The sequence below is a fragment of the Enhydra lutris genome, unplaced genomic scaffold, assembly GCF_002288905.1.
Source record: "Enhydra lutris kenyoni isolate GAN:26980312 unplaced genomic scaffold, ASM228890v2 scaffoldscaffold11, whole genome shotgun sequence".
Classification (NCBI taxonomy): Eukaryota; Metazoa; Chordata; class Mammalia; order Carnivora; family Mustelidae; genus Enhydra; species Enhydra lutris.
In genome coordinates, this window is record NW_019154095.1 from 30207906 (window position 1) to 30222799 (window position 14894).

Below are 14894 nucleotides of genomic sequence, written 5' to 3' on the forward strand. Positions count from 1 at the left end.
TACTCTTACTCCCGCGCTGGAAGAGTTCATTCTTCCCAATGGGTATGACACTTGCCTGTAGCACTTCTCTGTTCTTCAAAGTTGTAACGTTTAACAGATGGAGAAGCATTCGTGAGGCAGAGTGGGCGCGACTCTGGAGGCTTAGATGAGCTCCCGAGATGTCCACATCTTCTATTCCTTCTGTGTCTCTCCTGCATTGAGACTCCTGCCTTGTGCTTACTAGGTCCTTATTAACTCATTGTGACTTTCACTGAGGCATCTTGAAGGAAATTCTTTTGTCCTTATTTCTAACAAATTCAGCGAAGTTTTGCCTAAAATCAGGTACACTGACGAGGTGATCTTAAGAGTTCGCTTCCTTGTTTCTCCTAAAATCAGCTAGGCGGCCACATATTTATGAATCTCCTTCTATGAGGCAGGCTCTTTGCTCGCGCTTAGCATCAATACTGAACAAAAGCCATGCTGGGCTCTGCGCTCATGGAGTGTGCAGGCTATGGAGAGTAGCAAACATATTTCAAGTAATTAATTTAGGTACAAATGGTGGTGTGCCGAGTGCTGTGATAGATGTTTAGGAAGGTAAGGGAATGTCTCCTGGGGGACCCCGACTAGTCAGAGGTGGTGTCTTTTGGGGGGGGAGGGGAGAAGAATACACAGCCCTCGCCTTGAGAAGCCAATAGCCGATTTAAAACACAGCACAACTTTGAAATGTTCCTATTGGATTATTTCAGTAAAAAGCGAACATTTAGCTGTTTCGCCATAAAACGAGGCTGGCGGAGTAAATAGAACTGTCAAGTTCTGAGTCTCTGGGCTGTTGGACGTGACAGGGGGAGGAGGACATCCTCCAGGGAGGAAGGCCAGACCACAAAGCAGCACTCAGTATGTCCTCGAGTCCCAGTGACATGGAGATGTATGGGATGCAGAGTGATCCCATATCCGATGAAATTGTTTGAACCCAGACTCACCGAGATACATCATGTCGAGTAAACAATGGCTAGAGCTTGAGTCTACAGATGAGCATTTCAGAACAAGCTGTACAAACAGAGCTCTGGGAAGGGCACCAAGGTTCAGACAGGACGGGCTAATTCATAAACACTGCCACCCTCATTATTGGGATTGTATGTCTTAGACACTAAGAAACAACACCGGAGAGCCAGGACAACTCAGATTTTTTGTTTTCCTCAATCTACCCATGAATCCAACGTGGCCAGTCTATATACACCACGATCTCCTGGCTTGAGAACGAGTCCCCGGGTCATAATAAAAACAGGAAAATTGGTGATGCGTGCTCGCTGAACAGTATCGGGGAGTTGTACAGGGTTGGATCTGAAGGAAATGTTACTGAAACATTTTATATTTAATATTTTCTTTAATGACATTGAAGAAGGCCTTCCCTTGAGGAAATAAATATTTTTTGCAGGTGATGCCGTAAAGAACACTGAAACACAAATTAGAAAAGCATGTACAAACCTCAAGAAATTGCACTTAAAGGTAGATAACAGAATGAGGTTCATCGTGGGGGAAACGCAGACTAATAGTAACAATACATTTGGGAAAGAGTGATCTACAACGCAGATAGTCAAGCCGTGAGTGGGCGAGGTCTAGCCAGAATGCTGCGCCGGGGAAGGGGGTGAGAAAATTCAGCACTTGCAATGCGATACTGTAGAAAAACAGACCATCACTATTTAAGCCAGTGTAGACACTGCCAACTCCAAGCTTACACAGAATGAGAGCAAAAGGACCTCCCCATCTAACACTTAAACTCATTGAGATTCCTTAAGATGAATCTGTTGGCATTTCCATCAGTTGATACTTGTAAACATTAAACACCAAAGAAATTATCTCAGAGGTTATACAGTATGAAGGAAATACCACAACTAGTATCAAGGTAGAGCGAAAAGACAACAGGCACTTTTCTTTTTGAGGCAAGGTATTTTTTTTAAACTCTCAGGATATCTCATTGTAGGATGATGATCAGGAGGGAGGAGGTGAGAGAGATAGACCCCGTTTCCCTTTTTCTGCCCGATTTGGAGGGCCTGATAAAAATTCATGAAACCAAGAAATAAAGGGTGCCTAAGGATGGTTTAAAAAATGGACCATAAATTTATAAAACAGTTTATAAAATTAGCCAGTGGTAAATAACTAGAAGTTTCTTGGGGGTCTGTAAGTATCTGAATATGTCTAGCCGCTCCACCAATAAATGGGAAATCATATTCAATCAGAATATCAAAACTTTACCAAGCACTAAATCAATTCTCAAAATACATGCATGTATGATTGGTTACACAATAAGCGTATCAGGACAGTCACCAAGTATTAAGGTTATTGTTAAAAAGTTTTTGTTTTATCAATACTATGTTCAAGGCTTATTACTAGATGGCACTACATTATCGAAGCCTAGGTAAACTGGCATTTCAGTAATAAGATTTCATTTTGAAGGAATAACATTATTAAAGAGTTACAGGATCTTTTCCAAATTCCAAACACAATGTTAAATGTTTCTATTTAAGGGAGTGAGTCCGTGAGGGAGGAGTTGGGAGCTGCTATTAAAAATAATTATTTAGGAGTCAATAGAGGAGAGTCATCAGTCATGAACTATAAGAACAAAAGCCAATGTTCAATATTGACCTGTACTTGGCAAATCAATTGACTATATGAAAGTCTCTTTGATATAGTTCTTTTTTTTTTATTGTTTTATTTATTTATTTGACAGACAGAGATCACAAGTAGGCAGAGCGACAGGCAGAGAGAGAGGGAAGAAGGCTCCCAGCTGAGCAGAGAGCCTGATGCAGGACTCGATCCCAGGACCCTTAGATCATGACCTGAGCAGAAGGCAGAGGCTCAACCCACTGAGCCACCCAGGCTCACCCTTGATACAGTTCTTTATTGGACACTGCATTCTGATAACTATCTTGGGCTTGGTTTAACAAACATTTTATGAGAGCTTTTGACAAGGTAGGCACTGTTAAAATTAGAGATACAGAATGATCAAGATATGGCCACTGTCCTCACCACAGAGAATCCCAACCCAAACAGGCAAGGACAGTGAAAGAGATTGGGACAGGGTGCAGCACAGAGCCCAAGAGGGAATCGTCATTCAGGGCGTGGAAGCGGGAGATGGGGAAATGGAGGTCAGGGAAGGGTCAGTTGGAAGAGGTGATACTTAAGTTCAGACAAAACTGTGAATTTTCATCTCCTTAAGCTCAAGTGTGGAATAGAAATTGTCATTTTAAGAGCAAATACTAAAAAAAAAATAATATTCATCTTCTACTCTGATCAATGAAACAAATGGTTTCGGGTAGATCTATTTATTTGTACATATTTGAGGCTACGATAGAGGCTTATTATTCAGACAGATTCTTCTAAGAAATAAAATTCTTGGAATTTGCCCGGACTCATGCCAAAGCATATTGTTCACAATCAGATTAAATTTACCATACTCTTATGTCCAAAGAGAGTGATCCATCGGACGCTTAATGTAGAATGCTAATTTAGAAATATGTCAGAAGCCAGACAGTCTTTCAGAAGGAATTCCGTAGAAGTTAATCAGAGCTTAGAGATCAGATGAGCTTCCATTTGCATATGATTTCTCTACACCGCGTCTGCAGACAGCAGGTTGCTTACATAAAAACTCTCTCAGTCTCTGCTTCCTGCCATTTGATTTGGCAACAACTCCAGATGTCCCCAAGGAGCACTGGGTGTGGTGCATAAACAATGAATTTAGGAACAATGAAAAAAAAAATTTTTTTAAGTTACATAATGACTGTTGCTGGACATTGGAATTGCTTTAGGAATGGGTATTTGCAATTCATTTTCCCTTCATGATGGTCTTAAAAATCCATCCTGTCAAAAATGTTTTTTTAAAGTCCTTGAGTCCTCCCCCACCTGTAGCACATTCAGAAGAAAGGCTGTCAGAGTTTTCAAAAAAGTGATTCCCTGTGTTAGGATGAGCATTGATTCCCAGAACCTTGGTGGTAAAAGGAGCCTTTGATAAATCACTTAGTTAAGTCCCTTCATCTTATCACTGAGGAATACTGAGGCCTGATGAAGTCAAAGGGATTGCCCATGACCAAGCAGCAAGATAACTGTGGTGACAGGACAGAAGGACTTCGTCTCCATCTTCCAAGGTCAGGGTCCCTGACACCTTGAACTTGAAGGCACATACAGATCTCTTAGGAATCTTATTAAAATGCAGATTCTTATTCAGTAGTTATGAACTGGAGGCCCAAGATTCTGCATTTCTATTAATAAGATCCCAGGGGATGATGACAATATGGGTCCATGAACCACACTTAGAATAATAATAAGGCTTTACCCTAAAAAAAATTTATTGGAGTGAAGGCAAACATTAGCATAAGGATAGTTTGGGTTCAGGTACGACTGGCATCAAAAAAGATTCCAAAAAAGATTGGCAAACCTTCAGCAGGTCTGGTGTTACTATACCAAATAGTCTATGTCATCTTATGATGGAGATAAACCACCATGCCATAATGCCAGTTTCCTAGGAAATGTCATTTTAGAAGTCAGACTAATTAGAAAATTGTCTGGGTAAGATTTTTTATCTGCTTCACCTAGTTGTCCTGTGCCTTCTCACCTCAAAACTGGCATCCAAGATGCATAAATGACAATTTTCTAATAATGCATTCCTTAAAGGACTTACGGTTCTTCAGCTATATGTTAATTTCATGATCCTTGAATCAATGCACTTCTTACCTCAAATGGTTCTCCCCCACATCCCCTGCCACACACACAGTGTTCACATGTCTTATACCATGTTTATTGTATGGAACGAGTGGATTATTGTGTGATCATCATGAGAATTCTAATTTTTATCAAGAATGCAAACAGGAAAAAAAAAAAAGAATGCAAACAGGTAAGATGAAATGGTCATTACGGAATGTATCCTTAATTCTGGATTACCTACTTACTGTAGGGTATGCCCATGTGGATTCGTAGCCCTGGTTTAGAAACAAATAGACAAACAAAACCCTGTGTATTTCAGAAGTCATTATGTGAAATAAGTTCTATGGGAAACAGGTTTCCATGTATTTTTCTCATATATCTGTGAAGAAATTCTTACTGAAGCATGTATAATGCCATCTGTATGAAAAATGGCCCGGCCTCACAGACTACGATCTTATTTCTGGATTTCTCTAGGTAGATCTTCCTCTATTCACTGCTGCAAACATATTCTAACCAAAAATAACCAGTTTAATAATATAAAAGTGTTTTCAAGGGTTGAAAAGCGCTATTTCAATACAAGATGTTTGTCGTTAAGTTTATTGATAATACACTAATGATCATAATAACACTTTACGTTTGCACAAGAACTCATGGGACTAAGAATCAAGAAGTGCTTGTATTTTATCTTATAGGCCATTCTTCTTGAAATAGGAAAGTTAGATATACCAAATCACTTGGTAATAATTTTTTGGCATTGAATGTAGTTTTAAGGGGAATGAAAAATATCACCCTTACACTTGTAATAATGAATAGTTTTATTCACATTTCTTTGGTGCCAAAAAAAAAAAGTGTTTATTCTTATTTACTCTGGAGAAGACAGGGTCATGTGTAAATCACAAGGTGTGTGAGGTCACAGCTACATTTTATTAGGTGCTTTGCGTGGTGGTTATGGTATAGCTCAACTATTAATAGTAATCACAGCTACAGGTGTCAGGCATCTATGAGTTTGCTTGCCTAGAACCTTTTTGATGGCCCTATTTACTAGAGCATGTTATTGGGTGCAATGAATCCAGTATGAAATGCTTTAGTTACTGGTATAACGGCAACAAAAAGAACAACTAGAAAGGACTTCCAAAGTTAGGCACATCCCCGCATCACCACCTTGTGAACAATGTGGGTGAAGGAATGTTGAGTAAAATGAAAATTTTTACACCATGGAAAGACAGTTTCACCTTGAATACGAAGTGACCTCTATTCAGTATAACTGGAGAAGAGTAGCTGTCTAAATTTTAAAAATGGATTTGCCTTTGATTTGGGATCCATGGGTGAAGGGAAATGTCTGCTAATCAATTATCTGCCTCTTTCTGTTATGAGGTATTAAAAATGAGACCTAATTTGTAGTACCTTTAAGAAAAAAGGAAATATAGTTATTCTTGTCCGTAATCACGAGAGTATATAAGCGCTTGACTTCTATTGTAGTGCGATGATTGAACGAACATAAAAGTAGGCATGACTATACAGAACTGAGTGTATAGAGAGAGAAAAGCTCAGGATCATTTAAATAATAAAAGATCATGGATGGAACCGTGGAAGTCCTTACCAAAACCAGCGTTTTAACAAGGTGTAGGAGTCAGTGCCCAGTGGCAAATAAGGAAATGCAAAAAGGGAAGGTGACTTAGCGGCCCAGGCCTTGCCAGCCCTGCTCAACTTTTCAACCTCCCTCAAGTTAAATTTCAGTCAGCTGTCCTTAGGAAGACCGAAGCAAACCACCACCAAAATATGTGCCCCACAGTTGTCATGAAACATGGTTTTTAAAAATGTGTTCTTTTCCTTTCCTTTATGTTGTTCAATCACCAGGTCATTGTAGGAATCTCCATATTCTCTAGGAGGAAAATTGCCAGTCTGAAAATTCAGTGTCTGTAGCGTTCTATTGCTTATCACATTTTTGCCCTCTAGGTGCCAACCTGGATTCACTGGAGCAAGATGTACTGAGAATGTGCCCATGAAAGTCCAAAACCAAGAAAGTATGTTAAAATAATCTGAAATTTGCTCTCTCCCCCAAACTACAGCAACAATTACTACCACTTGGTGGTTTTACATTTCAGTGGTAACTGATTCCTTTTGTCCTAACAATGGTTTAAGCACTCGGGGCGTAAACTCCTTCAGCACGAGCTTGTTTCATTCTCTCCCAGCGTGGACTCCAAAGACCATCGAGGTAAATGACCACCAACGTGGCCAGCAAGGCTGGCAACCGTGACAGGCAGGCCAACCAAAAAAAAAAAAAAAAAAAGTTTCCTTCTAACACCTTTGACCAAAGCCCTCAGATGGAAAACGGACTCGAAGAAAACCTCCGAGTTCATTGTAGGTGAGTCCCTTTGAAAGAAAACTGACCCTTAAGATGCTGCCATCTTTCCGCCCTACAGACCTGACGACCGCATTTTGTCCCAGTCTTGAGTCCTTTGGAGGAAATGCCAGAGACTGGAAACCATGGTTAGGACAAAGACTCAGTTCCTGAGGGTGAACTCACCAAGTTCAGTCAAATGACACTGAAGGAGCTTCTTTCTAGCGTGTATTCACCTCTTCTCTTTTTCTCTGTTTTTTCTACCATTGTTTTTTGTTTCTTCTCTCAGGTGCCCAAATGAGTTTACTGGTGATCGCTGCCAAAACTACGTAATGGCCAGCTTCTACAGTACGTCCACTCCCTTTCTGTCTCTGCCTGAGTAGGAGCATGCTCAGTCGGTGCCGCTTTCTTGTTGCTGCATCTCCCCTCAGATCTCACCTAGAACTAGATGCGTTTTACCAGGTCTAACCTTGACTTGCCTCTGCCTGTCGCATGAGAACATTAACACAAGCGATTGTATTACTTCCTCTGTTCGTGACTAGTTGGCTCTGAGATACTAATAGGTGTGTGAGGCTCCGGATGCTTCTGAAATTGAAACTGAATAATGTGATCCAAGACGATAGTCCTTATCCCACAGCGCAATCACAATAAAGGCATTTAAAAGTCTCACTTTTATTGGTAAAATAAAATCATTCTGCTAAGCAGTCCATCTTCTTTATAAAAAACGGCAACGTCCTGAAAAGGATGCTGCTAAGTTGTAATCAGTATGCACTTGAAATGATGGTAAGTTAATTTTGGCTCAGAATGTGTTATTTATAACAAATAAACATACTAAAAAGAGTTCAGATGTTTCTCTTCATTAACAGTTTGCATTTAGTTATTAAAAAAGGCACTGAGTAAGAAAATTACAAACAAACATGGCACAGCAAATGAGATAGCCTGGCTTCTCCTTACGATGCTTAGGAAACAAGTGATTCAGGACTAGTTTAAATAATCATTTATGTTAGCATTCCTTTATGCTGGTGTCAAGGATAATTTTAGGAACAAATAGGTTTTGTAAAAATATTATTGACTTTGAAATATAGTACTTTACCTCTAGATAGATATTTTTAAATGCAGAACTGGGAAATTTTGATGGGTCTCAATGGCTTCATGAGATTTTGAACATTCCTAAATGACCCAATTCACATGTATGTAATTTGCATGGATAACTAAATTATGTAATTTGTCCGGCTCTTGTGAACTGGGCTATTGCTTTTCTTTCTGGAGCTTTTGGAAGGATTATATTTAAGGTGGAGTCCATGTAGTTATCCTTTGAGATCAGAGATCGACAATTCTTTTTTCCTGTGAAAGATCAGATAGTAAAGACTACAGGTTTTGCAGGTGATAACGTCACCCGCACAAACCACTAATTCTGCCAGCTCAGCACAAAAGCCCCTGGAGACAGTGTGTGAACTGATGAGCATAGCTGTGCACTATTAAAACTTTATTTACACAACTAATGAATCATTGAACATGACATCAGAAACTAACTATGTACTACACAGTGGCTAACTTGAACTTAATAAAATAAAATAAAACTTTATTTACAAAAGGAGGCAATGGGCTGGATTTATCAACCCCTGATTTGGATTGTCAGTTGCTGAACCTGAAAAATATTTCACATGGCTTATCGGTGTAAAGTCATGTAACACAAGAAACAGTGATATGAGCAAGTCATTGGGGGACCCTAAAAGAATCAGATTTCCCTTTACTTGCATGCACGCAAAGAATAAGATTCTGCTCCTCCTGTTAACACTCATGGAAGAATAAATTTCATGGAAAAATTAATTTCCTATGCATATGGGGAGATCACATCCATAATATTCAATCATTTATTTAGAGAGGTGGTGCTTTCTGTGTATTTACATAGGCAGCATATCGAAGGCTATGTCCTAGGCCCCTTTCTGTTGGGAAAAATTAGTAAATTGGCATTTGCTAAATTTTCAAACACAGTCTTCCCTTTATCCACAAGTCTTTAAATAATACACATTTAGTGGACCCGATTTTTCTCCCCATAGCTATAGATTAATCTTCTTAAAGGTAGGTAAGATGCAAAGTAAAAACAGAAGTAATAGAATTTTACTCATTATAGTAAAGCCATTCCTTTTAGAAATCAGTTTGTATTCAAAACCACAGATTTCGCAAATCACGTGCCTGTGTAAATAACAACAGCATCGTATTTTAGAATTTTGTGAAAATTCCGAACGTTTATATTACACTTAAATTTTTGGTGTTATGTAGAGTTCTATTGTGCCCTGGAGGCTGTGTTAGGCCCCTATCTAGAGAAAAGCATTTTTTTAAAAATGAAGCTATTTCCCCAAATAATGATGCGGTTTAGGTCTGACAGTAGTAACCAGAGAAAATGTTTTCAACTTCTATTTTAGATCATTTTTTCCTAAGATATTTCCAAATAGCCACTATCCAATCAGAGTGTGATTCCGTAAATAAATTCTTCAGTAAGCTTTCGATCGCACTGCTGGAAGATATCCAGGAAGGCAGTGTTCCTATTTACCCAGAGGTAACAAAGATTGATAGGAAGCACATTTCTGAACAGAAGCTGTAAATGGCCAGGCTTTGATGCCACCTCAGAACTAGAAATTCAAAAAACACCTTTCAGAAATTGCTTTCCAAAATTGTCTTGCCCAGAGTTAATTTCCTAACCCCAATGCCTTAAGTTCTCAACGCAATGCAATGCAAATCCCTATAGAGAAGGCAGGAAAATAAATTGTGCTGCTTTAAGAACTTTATGTTCAAGTAGCAATGTCGTGTGCACGATGAATAAAAAATGTCACCACAGTGGTAACGATTAAAAACTTAATTGTGTTCAGAATGTCTGAAACACATATATAAATTTTAAAAGAAAAGCTGCGGAGAGAAACATTTTTTTCAACTTTACCAAACTACATTTTCCAATCAAAGTATGGCATTCTAAAAAAGGTACACTTTTTAAAATGCTTATTAATGCATAACTTACATTATTAGGATTTGATGCAGTTTTTCTGGCCAGAGTATCCTGTGGGCACTTATCGATTTGTAAAAACGGATTTAAAGTATGAAAGGAAAGAACAAATATATATTTTATAGGGCTTTCTTGAAGGCAGCCATTTGCCTCAAAATAAAACATCTTTGGAATACTTTCTAGGAAAATGTTGTCAAGGTTACTCAGCTTCAAATTTGACCTATCTTGACACAGAATTCCTTCTTTAAAGGACTGTGTTCATCACTGTGGGGTATGTTGGGGTGGGGTACCAACAGTTCATAACAGATTTATAGACTTATTGGACAGAATAAAAAAGCATTCACAGCTTCAGTAGAGGTAGTATGGGGCGAGTATGTCATGCATAAACTAAAATATAATAGGAAGTAGTTATCAAATAGCCCAAATTACAGAATATTCTTAAAGACTACAATTTTAGAACTTTCAAGCGTATTCTTGGAATGAGTAAACCCAACAGATATCCTTAAACGTAATTTTGAATCAGAGGTTCCTAGTGCATAAATGACTTGTGTTGATTTCTAGATGCTCTGAAGCTATTCATTTATTTATCCAACATGTGTATCTTGCTGACAGTAGAATAAAGGCACAATCCATGACAAACTGTCACAAAGCCCAGCTGAGTGTTAGTGAGACTTTATTGCATGTGTGTCGGAGAGTGTGCTCATGTGCACGGGGAAACTTGGGAGCGAAGAGAAAGTCTCCTATTACATTTCAAAAGGCTCAGTGGCAATACGGATTTGTATATGTGGGGGAAAAAAGTACCTACATTTGTAAAGGTAAGTCAAAAACTCAAAGTCGGATAGTAAATTGGTCCCATTTAGCACTAGCCTTGACAGACCTCCTTAAGAAGTCTCAGGGCTGCAGCAAGTCAGGACTCTACCTATGTCTTTGATATTATTTGCATAAGGAGGACCAAGATATTAAAGAGTAAAATCCTGAATGTCATCACATTTTAACAGAAACCACAAAATGCACGCACAGATAAATTTTGGTTTAAAAAAAGGTGTCTTATTGTTCTTTTCTCTGATGCAATTGAGAATTTAAATTAGCCTACAGGTTAATCAGTTCTCTTCAAACAATTATAAATTCCTAAAGCAAAGGATTAGTGAGTCAATATTTATTAGTTTCTGCAGACTCTTAGATTTAAATTAATTTTTTAGATTGCTTACTGCACAGCAGGAAATCACATGTAGTAAAGGAAACAATTGTTTACAGTAACCTTTGTGTTTTTGAATTATTAATTTAATTTGAAAAATGTAGTGACTAGACAGAAGTGCAATAGGAAGCGTATGATACATAACGAGCCTAAGACAACATTAGATTAAATAGAACAGATAGAAAGTAATAACCTTTTCAAAAATTAAAATTATTTGTGTATTCCGCTTTTCTTGACTCACAATGAAAGGAATGTAGCCACCAATAGTAAGAATAAATTAGAGCAGTATCTGCTCCACATTGAGAATGACTGATGCATGTTTCCTCTGCTTGTTTCCTTGTTAGGGCTTATGGCCAGAAGAGATTCCAATTTTAAGTACCAATTTCCCTTTGAATTATTTGAAATTGGAGCTGCCTGATATGAATGACTTCCCATGAAATGAAATTATAGTTAGGCTCACAGACTTACCTATAAAACTGTAAATGCAGTAATATGTATGCATGGGCATGCTACTAATTTTATTGAAGACTTAACCAAGCTTTCTACGCAACTAATATAGATCATTAGCAGTGTTCATGTAGGCATGGAATAATGATTCTCTGGAAAAAGTTTCTGTCGATCTCTCTTGATTTTAACCCTTAAATTATTACTGACCGGTAGGAGGAAAAGGCATAAGATGGAAGGGATTCTAGGGAGAAAAACTGAGTCACATCTTCAAGGAAATGTGTAAGGAAATTTATTATCACTTCCTTGGAAAATGAATTCTTGTACTTGACATCCCAAAATTTATATAAAGGGAGCAGATGGTCGGGGAGGCCGCCATTTTGTCAAAATGAGTGTCGCACAGAAACAAGTGAAGTTTATTTAGATTTGAATAAATTGTGATTTTACTGTGAACCTTGTGCAACTGATTTAATCCTAAATCCTCTGGCTTTTAATTTATGAAAAGTTTAGGTTATTTGCCTGAGTACCCTTGACACAGGGCAGACTGAACTATTCTATATTATTGTTACTTGATATACTCTTTGATTTCTTTTTTAATCTGGAAGCTTCATTTCCTTAAGAGGGGGAAAGTTTTTAAAGTCTAAATTCTTGGGTATACCCCAGAAGCTTTCAGAGTTTTCCTGGCCATTAATTAGTTAAAAATAAACCTGCATGCAATTAAGTGGCCCAAGGTAGATCTCCAGATAGGTCTGTTTTCTGAGCTCTTAACCCTTTTGCTGTTAGCCGCCATATTTCATGGCTCCTTTATTCCACAGTGTCTCCCTGTGACACATGTGTGAGGATCTTAAGCATTTTGTCAGTGAGAAGTTAATTGGTCCAAAGTCACTGCACAGATCAATGGCAGAGGCAGGACCTAGAACCAGGACAAGCCAGCACACTTGGATTTTCTGCTCTGTACTTGAAGTGATTTGTCCATGCCCAAACTGATGTTTCTGTACAAGAACTACCCCTCAACTGCATGTTTTCAAACTCAAGAGGTGCCGTGTCCTATTTTTTGGACCACCATGGTATCTCTGCCTCGAGGGATTGAGACCCTGAATCTCCGTTTTCATTCCGCCCTTCCTTTCCACATGCCTCTCCACCACATGCGGGCAAATAAGGAATCCTAACGGGTCCCACCTGATGAAACTCATTCACAATTTTTTGCTTCAAGAATGGAAAGTATCATTTCTGGAGGTTTTGGGGATTTATTTTTAATTGGCCCACGTTCCCCATTTCTTCACTGGAGGCTGTGTAGTTTCTGCTAGTCCTGACATCCGAGAGCCTCCAGGGACACATCTGCCAGGACTGTGGGCTGTGAGCTCGCGCCTTTGAGCCCCCTTGGGGGGAGCCCTGCAACACCTCCGAGCCATGTGCCCTCGTGGGCGGCGGAGCTCGGCACCGTGGAGTGCCCACCGAATTGGTTGTTATTTGAGGGAGTCCTACATTAACTAAGGACCTCAAGAATTGGATCCTTCCTGAAGCCGCCTCTTTTTTTTTTTTTTTTTTTTTAAACTCTTTGGAAAAATGAGGCATTGAGGGTTGTCCAATGCCACAGAAGAGTTACTGGGAAAATCTGGAAGCCAGATCTGTGCCCCAATCCCAATTCCCTCTCTGGCTTTTTGGGCAGAAGCGTTTGTTGCTTTCTGTGAATGAAACGTTATGTAAGTGGTGGAGAAAGTGAAAAGTTAGGAGCAGAAAAGGAGATAGGGTTTTTTTTTATTTGTTTTTGGGGGTTTTGTTTGTTTGTTTGTTTGTTTGTTTTTTATAACCAAACAACAAGAAATGTGTAGAGCGTGACTGTCCAAACTTGGAAAAATGTGAATCCAACGCAATAAAAATTTCAGACCAAATTGCGGTACTCTTGGCTTCTACTCCTGGCTCTGCCACCATGTGCCTTTGGGTAAAAAACAAAATCACCTCCCTGGCACTTTGCTTCTGCCTTTTCAAGAGAGGAATGAAATAATACCGAATGCCTTTTTTTAATTTTTCATTAGAAATACAGTATTTCTGTTCCCAGAGGATTAAGTACCATAGAGGATAGTTCAGCAGTACAACTTCTCCCTCAGTAAGGTCTTTTAAGGGTTAATAAAGACAGGGTGTGCTGGTATTTGCACACCTCTTTAAAAAGAGAAGTTCCCTATGCGGACTCACGGAGGCGTACCTGAGCACTGCTTCCTTAACCACCCGCCATTTGTCCTGTTCAATGTGCACGCCCAGAGAGCCGTTAATAGTCATGTGTAATGTGTTTTGGAGTGCAGTGTATTGCTCTTTTCTGAAACTTTTTTCCCTTTCTTTCTTTTTTTTGTCAACTTTCTGCATTGGCAGAGCATCTTGGGATTGAATTTATGGGTATGAACCAATCATCATTCCTTTTAGCCTGCAGAATTTAGAACCTATGAGCTGAAATCTTTTCCCTTCCTACTCTTACCTTCCAGTTCCTAACTAATTTCCTTTTCCTTCAGAAGGGATCATACAGCTATAACAATGATTTCTTTGCTTCTAATCTATGATTAGTTTACTGAAATGTCACTGAGTGCAGCAGTTTCTAGATTCCCACACTTAGAGTTTAAAAATCACATCACCTACTGCAAAGTCACATATAGCCCACGTTCCTTGACCCTCTGATTGGATCTGACCAGGCTGTTATTTCAGAGCGGGTGGGGGTGGGGGGGGAGGGGGGGCAGGGGGGGGGGGGGGGGAGTAAGTCGGAGAGGTGCGTAAGGCTATGGGAGGAACCAAACCAGGCCTGAGGGAAGAAAAGAAGCTCTAAATGCATCAGCTTAAAAAACACACCACATCTTAGGCAGATGAGAATGTGACATACACTGTAAAAAATCACCCACTTGATAGAGTAACATAGAAAGTCCTTATACTGCAACACGATATTGTATCCACAGACTCTGATTTTCTGGGGATATCCAGTCCCTCCTCTAGTCAACTTCATTATCTTAGGAGCAAGGAAATAGAAAACAGAAAGAAATATACCCAGTGCTATTTTAGGTGGAAATTCTAGTGCTAATGGAATTAACCTTGAGTCACTTAGATTATCCAGACCTGTAATCAAATAGAAATGTTCACACTGTAAACATAAAATAGTATCTCTTATGAGCCTATGAATCTGGGGCATAGTCCCTTTGAAGGCCTTTGTCCTAAATAATTGGGAGACAGGGCCAGTCTCGAGAGTAGAGGGAAGC

General features: G+C 39.2%; 1 protein-coding gene across 6 annotated transcripts in view; it reads left to right on the plus strand.

The window, feature by feature from the left end:
• LOC111144494 (neuregulin 1) overlaps positions 1-14894 on the plus strand; it is a 1132137-nt gene that overhangs the window by 1103540 nt on the left and 13703 nt on the right. For 3 of the 6 annotated variants that reach the window (XM_022498799.1, XM_022498800.1, XM_022498802.1), the window contains 2 exons: positions 7308-7366; positions 14026-14049. In XM_022498799.1, the coding sequence (XP_022354507.1) occupies positions 7308-7366; positions 14026-14049 (83 nt within the window). Of the gene's footprint in view, positions 1-6633; positions 6702-7307; positions 7367-14025; positions 14050-14894 lie in introns of all 6 variants that reach the window. The other 3 variants (XM_022498801.1, XM_022498804.1, XM_022498803.1) reach the window with 2 other exon arrangements.